This window comes from Staurois parvus, unplaced genomic scaffold (assembly GCF_062004578.1).
Source record: "Staurois parvus isolate SC_StPar_1 unplaced genomic scaffold, SC_StPar_1.0 ptg001805l, whole genome shotgun sequence".
Taxonomy (NCBI): Eukaryota; Metazoa; Chordata; class Amphibia; order Anura; family Ranidae; genus Staurois; species Staurois parvus.
In genome coordinates this window covers 1,517,377-1,536,305 of record NW_028319601.1, presented here as the reverse complement: position 1 = coordinate 1,536,305, position 18,929 = coordinate 1,517,377, and the positions used below count along the sequence as shown (strand labels likewise).

The 18,929-nt window shown below is 41.4% G+C and overlaps 1 protein-coding gene across 2 annotated transcripts in view; it reads left to right on the top strand.

Moving 5' to 3' along the window:
* Window positions 1-18,929, top strand: part of CSK (C-terminal Src kinase) — a 184,020-nt gene that overhangs the window by 125,837 nt on the left and 39,254 nt on the right. Inside the window, exon 4 of one of the 2 annotated variants that reach the window (XM_089663939.1) lies at window positions 2,546-2,658. In XM_089663939.1, coding sequence (XP_089520065.1) covers window positions 2,546-2,658 — 113 coding nt within the window. Of the gene's footprint in view, window positions 1-2,545; window positions 2,659-9,242; window positions 9,343-18,929 lie in introns of those variants that run through there. The other variant, XM_089663940.1, reaches the window with a different exon arrangement.

Sequence of the window (18,929 nt, the reverse complement as noted above, 5' to 3'; positions counted from 1 at the left end):
GCTCCCCTCCCCTTCTTTTCCTGATCCGGACATGATGTGACGTCACTTCCGGGTCCGTGGTCGACAGATTCCAGGTCATTGAGGCTGGGAAAGAATGTAATGCAGTGTGATGTGCACCGCATTATATTCAGTGTAGTACAGGGGAGACTTGCAGAACCTGTTACCAAAAATCATCACATAGGGGACTTTTTGTCCCGTATGTGATTTTAAAAAAAAAAAGTTGTTTTTTTTTTTAAAATGGGAGTTACACCCAAGCATATAACATCTCCAAATTTTTCAAGGCCTCCTATCCCCACATATTTACGCATGTACAGACATAAAAGCACATACTCGGGCGCCTACAAATGAAAACGACGATTGCAATACACGTTACATATCGCCGTGCATGCCAGAATGAGAGCAATAATTCTAGCATCAGACCTCCTCCGTACACTATACTGATAACCTATAAGGGGGCTTTGAAAGTGTCACCTATAGAAAATATAGAGTACTAAAGTTTGTTGCTGTTTCACGAGTGTTGGATATCTATTTACTCTTTTATATTTTACAACAAATTGGATAATTTATTGCTTTTTGTTACCCTAAAATTCACTTAAGTGTATTTTTTACTGAAATTTATTTTTTGTGATAATATAGTGTGACATACACAATTGGAACTACCGCTATTTTATTCTCTAGGATCTCTGCTGTCACAAAATATATCATGTTTGGGGAGTTTCTGTCATCTTCAGGCCTAAAACGATTTTTTAAACGTGTGCAAATAACGCAAAAACAGCTCTGGCAGCGAAAGGGATGAAGGATAAGTCCGACACTCCCCTTTCCTGACTAGCAGCCAATCGGTGCTCACTACTGTTTAAGGTCTCTCTCCTCCCTGCTATTCCCCGAGTGCGATGCTGGAGACTGGCAGGGAGGGGAGGAGGAGATAAATGTTTAATATTATTATACAGTATTTATAAAGTGCCAATGGTTCGCTCAGCGCTGTACATTACAAAGGGGGACAGAACATGTGACAGAACAATACCAATACAATGTAAAACATGAGGCGATCGAGGGCCCTGCTCTTTCGAGTTTACAATCTAGGAGGGAGGGGATGGTGGCACAGGAGGAGATAGCTGTGGGGGATGGAGTGGTAGGAAGAGTGGAGGAGGTCAGCAAGTTAGCAGGGGGTGGGGTAGGCTTCCCTGAAGAGATGGGTTTTCAGGGTGCGCCTAAAGGAGAGGAGAGTAGGTGATAATCTGATGGGTTGGGGCAGGGAGTTCCAGAGGATGGGTGACACCCTGGAGAAGTCCTGGAGGCGAGCATGGGAGGAGGAGACCAGGGAACTAGAGAGGAGTCTTGTGAGGAGCGGAGTGTGCGTGCTGGGCGGTACTTGGATATTAGGTCAGTGATGTAGTTCGGGGCAGTGTGGTGGACAGCTTTGTATGTCAGTGTTAGGATTTTGAATTTGATCCGTTGCGCAATCGGAAGCCAGTGGAGGGATTGGCAGAGGGGGTGGCGGAGATGGAGCGGTTGGAAAGGTGAATGAGTCTGGCAGCCGTATTCAGGATCGACTGAAGCGGGGATAGCCAGCGGCGAGGCAGGCCAGTGAGGAGGGAGTTGCAGTAGTCGAGTCATGATATGATGAGGGAGTGGATGAGCTGTTTAGTGGTTTCTGGGGTTAGGAACGTGCGGATTTTGGCGATATTGCGGAGGTGGAGTCTGCATGAGTTTGTTAAAGATTGGACTTGGGGCTGGAAGGATAGGTTGGAGTCCAGAATGACACCAAGTACTCTGGCCTGCGGGGCGGGTTTGATGGTGGCGTTGTTGGACATGATGGAGAAGTCAATGGGGGTGGTGTCCAGGCTGGGGGGAAGACAAGAAACTCTGTTTTGGAGAGGTTCAGTTTAAGGAAGTGGAGCGACATCCAGTCTGATATGTCGCTCAGTAGGTGTGTGATTTGGGCGTAGACCAAGGGGGTGAGGTGGGGGGTTGAGAGATAATTTGTGTGGCGTCGGCATAGAGGTGGTAGTTGAAGCCGTGAGAGTGTATGAGTTGGCCAAGGGAGGAGGTGTAGATGGAGAAGAGAAGGGGCCCGAGGACGGAGCCTTGAGGGACCCCAACAGAGAGGGGGAGTGAGGGGGAGGTGGTAGCATTATAGGTAACGCTGAAAGAGCGTTGTGACAGGTAGGATGAGAGCCAGGAGAGAGCAGAATCTCTGAGGCCGAGGGAGTGTAGTTTTTTGATATTTTTAACATTGAGCTGTTTAAGTCTCCATAAAGCCCCTTTTGTTTTTAAAAGCCTTCGACATTACTTAAAGCAGATTTAAATACAGTTTTGGTTAAAATGTATTTTTAGCAGGGCAAGTAGATTGTCATGAGGTACTAGTAGATTGGGACACCGATTTAGTCCCTGGACAATTAGTTTTTTCAAAAATGTCTACACCCCTGAGACTACAATTGTAATTTATGTAAAATGGTCAGTTGCAAAAAATTATGTGTGCAGTTTATTTAGCAAAGTTGTGCTGTTGAGAAGCTACATATTTAAGAAATGCCTTTCACTTTTACAGGATCCAAATTGGTACAAAGCAAAAAATAAGGTGGGGCGAGTTGGATTCATACCAGCCAACTATGTTCAGAAAAGAGAAGGAGTCAAAGCTGGGACCAAGCTCAGCCTAATGCCGTGAGTACATTAGGAGATTGCCAAAAATGCACTCTTAACTTTTAACCTACTGCACAATATTATACTCCATGCCTGCATGTTGCCTCTTTGTAGTGGTCAGGAAATGTCTTTATATTGTCCTGCTTAGCCTGCTGTATCTGAGACACTGCATAGAACTCTGTATAGATTGATATCCTTGTATCAAGACAATGTTTTGATTTGATTTGCCTCGAAACAAGCTTGGGTGAACTGGGTGTTATCACACAGAGTTCAAAGACCACTGTACAGAACATCATATATAATATGGTGACAATTTACCCATGACTATATGACCTAAACCAAACCTACATTGTAATGTGAGGAAAGCAGGATTTTCTTTCTTCTTCAGCACTGGATTAAAGCACTTCAGCCAATGTATTAAATTAATGTTTACAATGCTGTTTTCCCCCTCCATTATTAATTCTGTATTAAGCGGCACTATGATGGTAATTCATGTCCTCTTTGTGTAAGCATGTTTTGGTGGTTTTAGGGGATTCTTTGCTGAAGAAGCAGGTGTCATTTTTATTGAGTTTCTGAGGCGTTAAAGGGAACAGAGAAAATGTAAGATGCTAAAACAAGTCATAAGTTTCACATCACTTTCTTATTGCATACATTTTTTTCACAGCTGTGTAGGTTGTCACTGTCACTAGTAGTAGTAATTAAAGCAAAATGACGTCAAAGTGGATTTTAGAGCTGTAGAACCAAAACAGTGAAAATGTTTTCTGAACACCAATATTAAGCTAAACCCTTAGGCTATATCTAACATTTAGGGTGCACTAGCACTCTGACCTGGTCCCGGGCCCTGTTCAGCCCCTTTGGTCAGTTTGTGTAGTGTGAGTGCTCTGAACTGCACCCTGGACTGGTTACTTATGATCCGTTTATGGTTTGCTGCAGTGCGAGTGCAACTGTGATGAGCATCATAGAAGACGGTGTAGTAAAATAGGGATCACTGGTCTGGTTAGCAGAGCAGTGTTCCCGGGAACACTTTCTTAATAGTTCTTGTGAGTCAGACCAGTGGGGGAATGGGGAGGAGGGACAAATTATTTTATATACAGGATTTAGTTTGCTCAGCGCTTTACAATAATAAAGGGAGACAATACAGCAACAATACAGTTCAATACAAGAGGGTCAGGAAGGCCCTGCTCCTTGGAGCTTACAGTCTAAGAGGGTGGGGCTGGTGGTACAAAAGGTAATAACTGTGGGGGATGAACTGATAGGAGGAATAGAAGATTCCTTTATTAGCTGAGGGCAGGATAGGCTTCCCTGAAGAGAGAGGTTTTCAGAGATTGCCTAAAAGTGAGCAGAGTAGGCGATAGTATGATAAATTGGGGTAGAGAGTTCCAGAGGACGAGGGAAGCTCTGGAGAAGTCCTGGAGGTGAGCATGGGAGGAGGAGACAAGGGAGCTAGAGAGCAGGAGGTACGGTTTGGTTGATATTTGGAGACAAGATTGGTGATGTAATTTGGTGCAGTGTAAATGGCTTTATATGTTATTGTTAATGTTTTGAATTTTATTCGTTGGGCAATGGGAAGCCAATAGAGGGCTTGGTAGAGAGGGGTGGCAGATATGGAACGGTTGGTAAGGTGGATGAGTCTGGCAGCAGCATTCATGATAGACTGAAGAGGGGATAGCCTGCGATGAGGTAGGCCAATGAGGAGGGAGTTACAATAGTCAAGGAGAGAGATAACAAGGGAGTGAATAAGTTGCTTAGTGATTTCAGAGGTTAGGAAAGGGTGTATTTTGGAGATATTGTGGAGGTGAAGTCTACAAGATTTGGACAGTGATTGGATTTGGGGCTAAAAGGACAGATGGGAGTCTAGGATTACACCTAGTACCCTGGCATGAGGGGGGGGGGGACTGATGGTTGTATTATTGATCTTGATGGAGAAGTCAGGGGAGGGGGCAGGGGCTGGAGGGAACACTAAGAGCTCAGTTTTGGAAAGATGGAGTTTGAGGAAATGGAGTGACATCCATGCCGATATGTCACTTAGTAGGTTAGTAATGCGAGAGGAGACTGAAGGGGTGAGGTGAGGAGTAGGAAGATAGATTTGTGTGTCATCAGCATAGAGATGGTACTTAAAGCCATGGGAGTTTATCAAGTGACCAAGGGAGGAGCTGTAGATGGAGAAGAGAAGGAGTCCAAGGACAGAACCTTGAGGGACCCCTACAGAAAGAGGGAGAGGAGAGGAGGAAACAGAGTTATAGGTAACGCTGAAATGAGCTTGGGTGCAGTTCAGTTTAGCTGACCCAAGTGTGAGTGCACCCTTATGCAGGCCATAGACGGGGAGAAAACCGGCCGAAAATTCGTCCAAAAAAAATGCGGATTTTCGGATCGTTAGTGGCTGAATTGGTCGGCCGGTTTTCTTGATTTTGACACATTTTTTTAATCGTTCATGTTGGGGAAAAAAACGGCCGATTTTGCACATCGTCCGATTTTCACGGCAATGATGGGCACATCGGACGATCTTTTTCCCGATTAAAAAATATGCGCATGAGCTGTGACCAAAGAAAAAGAAGACGAACATCTGGATCTATTTGTATCCATACATGTTGCAATCGCAATACTTCGAAATGTCAAATCTATTAGCGGTGTCCCTGCAGAGAGCTCCGCTATGATATTTGACATTTAAAAGTATAAGGGTTGCAACATTGCATCTATTTGTATCCTAATAGAAACATCTGTATTCGAAATCGATACAAATAGATAAAATGTTGCAACTTTTTCTTCTTATTATTCATATTCTATTTCTTCTTTTAAATGTCAAATATAGCGGAGCTCTCTGCAGGGACACCGCTATTATATTAATTGCCGGCCGTAGACGGGATGAAAATCAGCCGACTTTTTTGTACCAATGGTGGTAATGTCGGCTGATTGAACGACCGATTTTTTGTTTTTCTAAAACAAAACGGCCGTTTTTCTCCCCGTCTATGGCCTACATTAGAATGAAAAACAAGGCTAATTACAGTTATTCCTAAAAATCCTGCCTCCCCCTACTCCTATCTATGTTGCCTAACCTGTATAAAAAAAAAAAGCTGAGTGTTTTCCTGTCTGGTCCTGTCACATAATCCTGCAGCTCCTGTTCCCAGGTGCCAGATAGCAACTGCGGCAGGACGGCGGAGGGAGCGCTGACAATAGAGGGGCAATAGCAGCCAATGGGTGATGTTACGGCTTCAGGAATTCACAGCGGTTGTCAAGCACTCTCCTTATACAGGGCAGCCACAGTTGCTGGATCATGTAACCATCCGGAACAGGATTAGAAATCGGAAAATGCTTTGTATTTTCTGAATGAATGAAAAGCATTCTCTGTTTGGGCAGGGTGGAGAGTGTGATGTCACCACCCCACCTCCTCTTCTTATAACTATGTAAAAATATATACCATGTCTGAAATTCATCTCTAAAGTTTAAAATGCCTTTGGCAGGTAACACCGTTCCCTGCTATGTCTTTTTTTTTTTCTGTATTTAGCTATTTGCTTGGAGTTCAGGTTTTAACATTCTTCTGCATTTACATATGTGTGTCCACAGGTACTGTAGAATAAATTGTGGGAAAAAAAAAAGTGCTGTCAGAATTAATTTTTTTCCATGTATTCTAACTTTTCTTAGTGATGGCATATTTTAAGCATAGCCAAGCATAAGCGTAGGCTGGCCTTAAATGGTCCAGTGTGATGCTTGAGAATGCCTTGGGGGAGAAAACGATTACATAGCCCTGCTGCTGCTTCTGCAAACAGGCAGATTTCTCCCCACACGCTATTCTTAGTGGTACACCTATGGGCCAGCCTTAGATTCAGTGTCGTAATTTCCAGGCTTCAGCTGTGATCTTTTTAAAATATTTGTACTCCTCTTATTTCACCGTGTTTTATTTTGATAAGGAAGACACTGGCATTAATGCTGACCTTAAAGTTTAACTGAACTCAGGACCCTGCATTCACTATATCTGGTCTCCCATGGTACAAAGGACATGGAAGAACAATTATTTTAGTAAATATAAACTGCTAAATACCTTTTCTCGTCAGCAGTTAGAGCAGTCTTGTGGCTTCTATCAGTGTCCAGTCCAGCACTGGTTAAAGCTTGTAGGAGGAGTTTTCTTTTTGCTCTAGGAGGATGCAGAACCACTGACCTCTGTCTGGACAATGCTGATTGGCCTTGTGCTGATCACATGCACTCTCCCAAGAAAAAAAACCCTCTTTCAATTCACACCAAACTGAGCATGTGCAAAGTAAAGCCACATGATATGTCTTATCAGAAGATAAAGGGGGGACACTGGAAGAAAGGGAGGATCAGAGAAGTCAGGATCAAACAGCATTTTTACACAACGCAAAGGACTAACCCCTTAGGTTGCACAGTGAGTATAACCAGCGTACTTTACTGCATATACAGACTGATTTTACTGTTGTGGGTTTAGTAACACTTTAACAAGTCGATCACAGCGCTGATACTACGTAGCCATGGGCTGCCCACCATACACAAATGCATTTAGGTTAACTTGCCCTATCTGGACTGCACGGTTTCCGTCTAAGTCTTGTCATATACATTTTTGTTATCTTCTGTGTCAATTATGGCAGCTTTCTAGTGAGTGATTTATATTTTTGGTCACTGGGCCTGAATCCTAATTTTTATCAGACTGTATCACCCACATTACAAAGACTACACAAAATATACATGTATAACAGATACATAGATACCATATACATGATTTAAAAATTAGGAAGAGCTTTTTAACTTAAGGGCAACCATATCAGTGACATCAAATGGTATGTTTTTATTCTAGGGAAATTCTAAATTATCACATCTTTTTTTCCTGTCCTGACAAGTATTATGGTGTATGATCAGTTGCCATAGATATTGCCGTTGAAAGTTGATAGTGGGTGACAGTAAATGTTGTCTGTCAAATGGAAAGTCTTTAGATGCTGAATTTGCATTCCTGGGTAGCATTAATAAATTGCTAAACAGCGTTATACTTTTTCTTGCAATCCAAATTGATCATTCTATAATATCTAATGCAGCCGTTTCAACATGGTAGCCAGCTCCTTATATGCTTGATGCAACCATTTTGTATTGTAGAAACTATAGGCTACATGGCACACATGACCGCTAACAAGTGTAAAAGCAAATGTCCCCTACATGTCATGTTATATGTACGTTCTAAGCCAGCAGGTCTGGATGCTCAGCTGCCACTAGAATTAAAAAAAAAAAAAAAGGTATATTTATAATGCAGATAATGTGACTTTTACCAACCATTTACTGCAGTAGACTCTTCCTGGGGCGTACATTTCAAATCACAGTTGCTGGTTCACCTGACTGGCTTTCTGAGTGGCTTCTTTATATATTTGGTAATCCGCTTCTAACTTCAGATTGTTCAATTAAGTTTGGACTAAAAAAAAAAGATTTTGCACTCTCCAGTTTTAGTAAATCCAACCTCAGTGTGTTTGATGGCTTTCCTAATAGGTTTTCCAGCTGTTGTTCAAAATAGGCAGCAGGACCCAGCGGGCAGCGGCTGCAGCATTGATAACATGTTACATATTCCACCCTAAAAACAGATGGAACATGTAACATGTTCCCAAAAGTGCATTTATTCTTTAACATTTGCAGTAAAAGAAATATCAAGAAGCACAGGAGAGAGAGGGAGGATTTGGGTGGGTATAGACTGCCACACTGCATACCCATTTCCCGGCACTGAATGAAAGTAGTTCCTACGCAAGACTTTTTGTAGTCAAATGATTACATCACTTCTCACTTCAAGTAGCACCCTCTTCATCACCTCCCACAAATAAGAGATAATGGAACAGACTGTGCAAGATGACATATGGATAATATAAAATATGAATAAATCATACAGTAGCATATATTTGGAAGCTTGCATGAACTATTTAACAATTTCAGATCGTTTGCAATAAAAAGAGAAACTTTGGTTCTGATTTAAACAGTCAGATTTCCACATAGTGGTCTTTACTAAAACTGCATGGTGAAATGTCTGGTGCAGCTCTGCATAGAAACCAATCGGCTTCCATGTTTTATTATCAAAGCTTGATTGAACAAGCTGAAAGTAGAAGCTGATTGGCTACCATTAGCAGCTGCACCAGATTCTGAGTGCATCGGTTTTAGCAAATCTCCCCCGTTTTTAGCCAAAAGAAGAAAGTCTTTTTTTGTATGGCTTTATTACTGAAAAACTGGTAATTTACTATTTTCTGTAAGTTTTAAGATGATTTTCAGAGACTCCTTTTGAGAAATCTCCTAAGTGTTATTTGCAGATCTTGGTTTCACAACAGATATAAAACTTGGTATACCTTTTAACTTTGTTAGTTGCATTTGTAATATTGAGCACATCCCTGTGATCTGGGTTGTCGCATGCTATCTTGACCATTTTATGTTTATAATCCATCAGTCATAGTCGGGAGATTTCCTGCAGCATCCTATCCATCTTTGTCTGTGGTAGAGTCACACCTCTTTTGATATGTTCCTTTTTTTCTGTGCGTTAGTTACCTGTTTCTTTGTCATTTGTCCTTTGCCCTTCTTTTGCATTCCAAAAATGCTTCTACTTGTACTTCCTTGTGTGCAATAGTCGTCGTACTTGCCATTATCAAGTGTGTTTTGTTACATGCCGTACCTGCATTCAGTAGCTGCAATGTCCAAAGTGCCAATGTGTCGTTCTGCAAATGTTTCAGCAAACCGGTAAATATTCAATTACTTGTATAATGTTGTGTGTACAGCTAGGTATAAACACGTAGATTCTTTTAGTTCAGTTGGCGGGCTGAGTATAAAAAAAAAAAAAATGAAAAAAAAGTAGTTAACTGATTCAGCCATGGATTTAAGAATTGCATTGATTCTTCCATGGTTGCATCCATACAAACAAGGTGGTTAGAGGAATCCTCTCTGCTATGCTATTTTATTTGGACATTGGGGACTGTCAGAATACACCGATCGGCACTGCAGCGGCTAATTGGATGCAGGTTTTCCAGCAGTTCTGTTAAGTCAATCTACTGATCAACGTCTGTTGAATAAGTAGGACTACACACAGATTGAAACTTGGCCAGTCTCTGCAGAACCGGCGAATTTTGATCTGTGTACTCTGCTTTAGTCATGTGCTGCTTGTGTTTTCAAAGATCTCTCAGTTGGTTCTCCATGGGTTTTAGCAAGTCCCTTTCGTTTTGTTAATTCAACATAGTCAGTTTTATGTGGAAATGCTTGTATACTTATGTTTTTCTCAGTCCTTGCACAGGCTCCCGCAGGAAAGTATTTTGACGGTTTTTTTTTAGATGGGTAACTATGTAACCCCTTTTGAGGGTCTCAGGATAAACCCTCTATTCCAGCTCTAACTGCAAAGAGTAACCATAGACATTAGACTTTGCTTACTGTTTTAATCAAGTGTCAGCTTTGCACCGCTGTGAAGTGATATGTTACTGGACTTCACACCAATGTTGTGGAGTGAAGGGGGCACATAGAAATCAATTGTTTTTCATGTGGTCTAGCAATGACCACTGGTTATCCAGAGTGGAAAAAACAGGTTACTGCCCATTGTGAGCGAGTCCTTAGCCTTATCAAATGTGTAATATCAGGTCAAATCTAAATAATTCATTGCATTTGTATTAAATCTGGCAGGCCCTTGCACTACATAGTTGATGGTAAAGCTATACAGGATTGTACAATCAGATTGTATAGTGTATGGTCACCTTTATGTGTGAGATACCAAAGACATCAGCAGATAATAGGAGATGTCTAATCAGTGAAAAGTCTGTACACTGAGCTGGCAATCATCTGCTCATTGTTTCACTTGTTCATACATGCATAAATATTCAGTACAAGAACACGTATGTTCTGGTAAACCATAAATATGTGTAAGACCAGAATGGCTGTTACTGTAACAGTGCCGTTTTACCTTGTCTATGATCATACCCAGTGATTTCATCTGGCATGCTCTCGCTGTACACTAGTATGCCTAAAGACTAGGGTCACACTTATGCAGGTTGTGGTTCATGCATTTTGCATTGTTACTAATTTTTTTTATGCATTTTGTGTTTTTTGAGATGAGTTTAAGGTTTCTAGGGGTAGATCTCTGTTGTAATGCACTAAAAACGCATGTATATGCTTTTGCATGTATTTTTGATGCAGTTCCATTGAAGTCTGTTACAGACAAAATGCAATCTGCTGTGGGAAAAAACATCCCTGGCCCTTTCAAAAATCCGCATCGGCTCAAAATGCACAGGTGTGAACTAGATACATAGGAAATCGTGTTAAATGGACTGTAGTGCAAACTGGAAAACACACTGAAATCCGGATAAATGAGCATTCCTTTCAAGGCTGTTCCTGTCATGTTTACACATCTTTTTCAGTTAGTATGTTTACCAAATGCATTCATATTCATCCAGGGCTGGATTACTATATCCCACATGTGCGATTGAGACTGGCAAACGATCATTTATGTGAGGTGTCCAATCGTTATCTCAGCCTAAATTTAACAGCATGTTTGGCTGAAAGCAACAATATTTGGCCAATGAGTTTTACTCATTGCATCTGTATGATATGCAAACCCTGTTCATAGTCTTTTGTATTGCTTTCAAAATAAATTTTCCGCATCTATGTGCCAAAATTGTTTGCATCAGTCCACGGTTTCCTTCTTATTTGCCCTTTGTTAGTATTGGTGGCTCTAAAGCCTATACTTTCTGTACATTAATGCATTCCTTGTATTAAGGTAAAAAATGTTTAGGTTAAAGTATTGCCCCCTTCATAAATACACTGCAAGTGACTGCCTCTAGTGAATTGTGTAGAAACACTTCGCTTTTCATGTACTGTGTTTTGGAAAACATGGTCATTCATCATTCCTTGTTCAGCCAAATGCACCTCTGGTTTGAGGGGAGTTTTTAACAGCATGTTATACTAAACTTTCTTTTTGTGGCAATATGAGTAGAGAACAATGTAACTCCTCCCAGAAAATTTCCAACCAGCCTGATCATCATGGTTGAACAAAATGACAAATCATTTGGTAGGTGAACCTGTTTACTTGCAAGTGAGGAATTCAGTTGCTCGCCTGGACATGTGCTTTAAGTGAGAGTGGGCAATTGCAGAGATGTACATTAACTGCCAGATTTTAGGTTAGTTTTGTCTCTTGCAGTGGTTTACTTTTTTGTTTTTATGCCTTAGGCTTCATGTGCAGTGGGCGTTTAAAATGCTGCTTTTTGCAGCGTCTTGCTTTTTTTTTGCCTCTAAATGCCCCTTAATTTCAGCCTATGTATGCTTGCACACAGTGTTTAGAGGCAGGAAAAAAAGCACTGCCAGCACGTTCAGGAGCAGCAGCGTTTTGGGAGAGCAGCTTCTCAATGTGCCTAAACGCATGTGGGCATTCGTTTTAATGGCCAGAATAAATTAATATTCTGGCCAGTGAAATGAATAAATGCCCAAGCTCTTGTTGTGCTTGAAATGATATTCAAGGTTCATTTATTATTTTTTAAAATTACCTGATCCTCTTCTTCTCAGGTCCCCCACCACTGCTCCTGTCCCCTTCCCCCTGCTGCGTGCCCACAGAGCAAGTCGCTTGCTATGGCGGCACTCTTGCATGCCCGCTCATGAGCCCTGCTCAGCCCCACCCCCTATCTGTGAGGGAGCCAATCCTGTTCCTGCTGCTGAGTCTAAATCAAAGAGGAGGGAGAGACCCAGGAGAGCTGCTGCTTCTGTGCACATCGCTGGATTGCGGGCCCTGGTAAGTATTGGGGGGGGGGGGGGGCAGTACACAGGTTTTTTTTTGTTTTTTTGTTTTTTTATGCAAAGAATGCATGAAGGTAAAATCAGCCTTTACAACCACCCTTTAAACGTGCCTAAATATGTTTGCAAAAACATTGCTTAATGAGTGTTTTTAATGCTGCTTTTCTCCTGGCAGAAGAAAGGCATTTAGTTGGGCAAACACCCACTGTACATCAGGCCTTAAAGTGACACTAAACTCCAGTATATATTCTTAACTTGAAAATGTACCTTATATTGCTCTCAATCACCTCCAGTTTAGAGGGTGGGTATGTTCGTTTCCCATGACCCCACTGTAAGTAGGAGCATTGCTGCCCTCTCTTGCTCACCACTGAGATGGATTACAAGATGTGTACTGTGCATAGAGCAGTCTCCAGAACTACAATTAACATGCACTGCTTATTACAGAAGTGAGTGGGAAAAGGGGAGGTCCTGGAGCTCACAGAGAATGTAACAAGAAGGCAGAAAAAAAAGAAATTATTTTATGAAAAATAGAGTACGGGTCCATTATGTAGTGGATGTGAATGGATTATTTTGAAAAGTATTATCATTTAGTGCCACTTTAGTAAATCATCCTAATGCGGGCCATAGATGAGATGCAAAACGACCGAAAATCGCATTTTTGGATCGTTAGTGTGGTAATCGGTTGGCCGTTTTTCGCGATTTTTGGCCTTTTAGATTATCAGTCCTGCTGGAAAAAAATCGGCCAAACTTGTCCTGTCGATTTTCGCGGCAATGATGGACAAATTTGCCGATCTTTTTCCGATATTTAAAAATGTGCATGAGCAGTGACATGAAAGAAGACGGAAAAGAAGAAAAGGAAAAAAATAGAATATGAATGAAAAGAAGAAATAGAATATGAAGAAGAAAAAGAATATGAAGAAGGAAAAAAAAAGAATTTCAGTCCGATATTATATTTGACATTTAAAAGTATAGCAAAATTGTATCTATTTGTATCCGAATAGAAACATCTGTATCTGAAATGGATACAAATAGATACAATGTTGCAACTTTTTCTTCTGCATATTCTATTTCTGCTTCTGCATATTCTATTTCTACTTTTTATTTGTATTCTATTTCTTCTTCTTCTTCATATTTCTTCTTCTTGTGCATATTCTATTTCTTTTTATTTGTATTCTTTCTTCTTCTTCTGCATATTCTATTTCTTTTTATTTGTATTATATTTCTTCATCTTCATATTCTATTTCTCCTTTTTCTGCTTCATATTCTATTTCTTCTTCTTCTACGTATTCTATTTCTTCTTTTTCTGCTTCATATTCTATTTCTTCTTCTGCGTATTCTATTTCTTCTTTTTTACTCGTATTCAATTTCTTCTGCGTATTCTATTTCTTCTTCTGCGTATTCTATTTCTTCTTCTGCGTATTCTATTTCTTCTTCTGCATATTCTATTTCTTCTTCTTCTGCATATATTCTATATAATTTCCGGCCGTAGACGGGATGAAAATCAGCCGACCTTTTGTTACCAATAGTGGTAATGTCGGCTGATTGAACGACCGATTTTTCGTTTTTAAAAAAATAAAAACTGGCTGGTTTTCTCCCTGTCTATGGCCTGCATAAGTGCCAGTGGTGTTGGCCACTTATATAATTAGTGCTGTAACAAAAGAGGAACTGTTCTGGAATGCTGATACTTTTACTTACAGTAGTCTTTACGGTTTCAACCTTTAACTGCTGGCAATAATTTCAGGCCATTTTGTTTATGTGGGCTGTTTGAGAAAAAAATGTTCAAAATGCAAGTTTCTGATAACATTCCGTGTAGACAGATTTTGCACACCTAGCAAAAAAAAAAAATCATTCTGAGAATTTCTTTTTCTGTATACAGGTAGTGATTTTTCTTTATTACATAACTGCATTTGCTGATGCCTGTGGATTATTTGTTTAGTGTGCAGTCTTCAGCATAAATGCCTGGAAGACCAAAGGGAAGTTTAGGAAAAGTCCCAGAAATATAGCAGATACACCAACTGGAAGTTACACCATCATTCTGTGTCTAACACCTTTTGGTTCTTTATTATTTAGAACGATGTTCATACATTTGGCCTTCTAATGCCCTCAGCTCTACTGCTTTTTTCTTCCTCGTTAGCCCTTCCTGTTCCCTTCAGCACACAGTAACCTAAATCAAAGTTTGCTTTCATCCTTCAATTGTTGTCCAATGAGTAGACTGTGACTGAAACTGTATTCTTCTATGAAATGCCTGGAATATGTTTGTAGAAGATTTTGTTTGCTATAAATTTTGTGAATGGTTGTTCTATACTAACTCTTTTTAGTGATAAGTCTGCTATGCTTAGCCAGCCTATATAATATCAGATAATACTGAATGTATTTTGTTTTGATAGGGCGCCTGTATATTCCTGTTAAGTACTGCTGCCTGGCTCCCTGCAAGCAACAATTTTCTTATGATTACACTGAGTATTTTATCTTTGAGACAGAAAACCCTTCCAATAGCAAACATTACATTTTCTATTAAGTTCTAATTTTTTTCCCTCACAGAATGCTTATCGTAAAATCTTGTTTTGGATCTTGTGTTCCTTTTTTTTTCATGTAAACTAAAGTAAAAACATAAAACACCACATCCTGTTTTTTTTTTCTTTTCTATACACAGATACACTGGATATAAAAAGTCTACACACCCCTGTTAAAATGTAAGGTGATGTAAAAAAAAAAATGAGACAAAGATAAATCATTTCAGAACTTTTTCCACCTTTGATGTGACCTATAAACTGTGCAACTCAGTTGAACAACAAACTGAAATCTTTTAGGTGGAAGGAAGTAAAAATAAAAAACTAAAATAATATGGTTGCATAAGTGTGCACACCCTTAAACTAATACTTTGTTGAAGCACCTTTTGATTTTATTCCAGCACTCAGTCTATTTGGGTATGAGTCTATCAGCATGGCACATCTTGACTTGGCAATATTTGCCCACTCTTCCTTGCAAAAACACTCCAAATCTGTCAGATTGCAAGGGCATCTCTTGTGCACAGCCCTCTTCAGATCACCCCACAGATTTTCAATCGGATTCAGGTCTGGGCTCTGGTTGGGCCATTCCAAAACTTTCATCTTCTGGTGAAGCCATTCCTTTGTTGATTTGTATGCTTTGGGTCGTTGTCATGCTGAAAGATGAAGTTCCTCTTCATGTTCAGCTTTCTAGCAGAAGCCTGAAGGTTTTGTGCCAATATTGACTGGTATTTGGAACTGTTCATAATTCTCTCTACCTTGACTAAGGCCCCAGTTCCAGCTGAAGAAAAACTACCCCAAAGCATGATGCTGCCACCACCATGCTTCACTGTGGGTATGGTGTTCTTTTGGTGATGCACAGTGTTGTTTTTACGCCAAACATATCCTTGGAATTGTGGCCAAAATGTTCAAACTTGGTTTCATCAAACCAGAACACATTTTCCCACATGCGTTTGGGAGACTTCAGATGTGTTTTTGCCAGGCTTGGATGTTTTTCTTCGTAAGAAAAGGCTTCAGTCTTGTCACTCTACCCCATAGCCCAGACATATGGAGATTGTTGTCACATGTACCACACAGCCAGTATTTGCCAGATATTCCTGCAGCTCCTTAAATGCTGCTGTAGGCCTCTTGGCAGCCTCACAGACCAGATTTCTTGTCTTTTCATCAATTTTGGAGGGATGTCCAGTTCTTGGTAATATCACTGTTGCGCCATATTTTCTCCACTTGATGATGACTGTCTTCACTGTGTTCCATGATATATCTAATGCCTTGGAAATTCTTTGGTACCCTTCTCCTGACTGATACCTTTTACAATGAGAACCCTCTGAGGCTTTGGAAGCTCTCTTTGGACCATGGCTTTTGCGGTAGGATGCGACTAAGAAAATGTCAGGACAGACCTACTAGAACAGCTGAACGTTATTTTGGGTTAATCAGAGGCACTTTAAATGATGACAGGTGTGTACGGACTCCTATTTAACATAATTTTGAATGTGATTGCTTAATTGAGTTGTACAGTTTATAGCTCACATTAAAAGGTGGAAAAGTTCTGAAATGATTTATCTTTGCCTAATTTTTTTACATCACAGAAACCTGACATTTTAACATGGGTGTATAGACTTTTTATATCCACTGTATATACCGTATTTTCTGGCGTATAAGACGACTTTTTACCCCTTGAAAATCTTCTCAAAATTCGGGGGTCGTCTTTTACGCCGGTATACGGCATGCTGACACTTTTTAGGGGAGCGGCGCGGTGCCGCCGCCGCCCCCCCTTCCAACGGAAGGGACACTAAGTACAGGGGTGGGTAGGGGCTGCTGTTTCTTACCTGGCTCCGGTGCAACGACGATCCGGTCCTGGAAGCGCAGCTGCTCCTTCATTCAGTTCGGCCACTGGATGTTCGCACGGCTGCTCGGTTCCGCCTCCTCGCCGGTGATTGGCCGCCAGAACTGTAGCTCAGGATAGGCACACAGGTGGCCAATCACCAGCGAGGAGGCGGAGCCGAGCGGCCCCACGAAAATCGAGTAAAGGAGCGGCCGGTAAGTTTGCCGTGCAGAGGTGCTGCTGCAACCACATATGCTGGCTGCAGCAGCACCATACTGGAACAGGGGTCAGCAAGTGTCATTGGTGTCAGTGGGAGGAATAGTGCCCATCATTGGTGTCACTGATACTGATATTATTCCTCCCACTGACACCAACGATGGGGCACTTTCCCCCCCCCCCACTGACACCAATGATGGGGCACTATTCCTCTCCCCCCCCCCCTCACTGACACCAATGATGGGGCACCATTCCACCCCCCCACCGACACCATTGATGGGATACTATTCCTCCCACTGACACCAATGATGGGGCACTATTCCTCCCACTGACACCAAAGATGGGGCACTATTCCCCCCACTGATACTAATGATGGGGCACTATTCCTCCCACTGACACCAATGATGGGGCACTATTCCTCTCCCCCCCCCCCCCCCTGACTGACACCAATGATGGGGCACCATTCCACCCCCCCCTCACTGACACCAATGATGGGGCACCATTCCACCCCCCCACCGACACCATTGATGGGATACTATTCCTCCCACTGACACCAATGATGGGGCACTATTCCTCCCACTGACACCAATGATGGGACGCTATTCCTCCCACTGACACCAATGATGGGGTGCTATTCCTCCCACTGACACCAATGATGGGGTGCTATTCCTCCCACTGACCAAATGATGGGGCACGATTCGTCGCTCTGACACCAGTGATGGGGCACTATTCCTCCCACTAATACCAATGATGGGGCACTATTCCTCCCACTAATACCAATGATGGGACACTATTCCTCCCACTGACACCAATGATGGGACACTATTCCTCCCACTGACACCAATGATGGGGCACAATTCTTCCCACTGGTGTGCATTGGAAGAGGGGTAGTCTTATACGGCGAGTATAGCCCAAACACTACATTTTAACAGGAAAAGTAGGGGGTCGTCTTTTACGCCGGAAAATACGGTACATAGATATATGTATATATTACTGTGCAAAAGTTTTAGGCAGGTGTAAAGAAATGCTGTTAAGTAAGCATGCTTTCAAAATATATATATTTTAATTAGGGGTGCACCGAAATTTCGGTGGCCGAAATGTTTAGGTCAGAAACACCCCTATCGGACGTTGGCCGATATGAAAAAAAAAAACTATACAGGTGCTGAAAAAACCTCGCCACCCGCGCCGCCCCTTGCCGCCGCTCGGTAGTTCTCAGCCTTACCTGAGTAACCATCGAACAATCCTGTCGCTGGGCACAGAGATTAGTGAAGGAAAGATGGCCTCCACTCATCTCTATGCCCTTGGAGGACCGAAGCGATGTCATTTCCGGTTTTGGGCTTTTTTTTTTTTTTTTTTTTTAAAAGCACTATATCAATGCTTATTTTTTTATCTAATGCTTTACATTGACCCCATATCTCTCCATAAAGAGCACCTGTCACTAATTATTTCTATCACAAAGGATGCATGCATTCCTTTTGATAAGAATAAAATTGATTAAAACATTTTTTAAAGGGACAGTGCAAAAAAAATCCAAAACATTAAATACATTTTTTAAATAAGTTTGACATGCCCCTGTCCCCCCGTGCTCGCTTGTAGTGGTGACCGCATATGTAGGAAACACATATGTAAATGGTGTTCAAACCACACACGTGAGGTATCGCTACGAACGTCGGCACAAGAGCAATAATTGTAGCACTAGACCTCCTCTGTAACGTTACACTGCTAACCTGTAGACATTTAGCAGTGTAGATTTTTTAAGTACCGCAGTTTGACGCCATTCCATGAGCGCATGAAATTTTAAAGCGTGACATGTTTGGTATCTATTTACTCGCTGTAACATCCTCTTTCATATTTTACAAAGAAATGGAGGTATATATTGAGGTTTTTTTTTTTTCAATCAAACTATTTTTTATAAATATACATAATATAACATTTTTAAAAACTGCGCATTTCGGTTATCTGCAAAGTGCATTTTGAATTTTTGGTTTTGGCCCCAGAATTTTAATTTCAGTGCACCA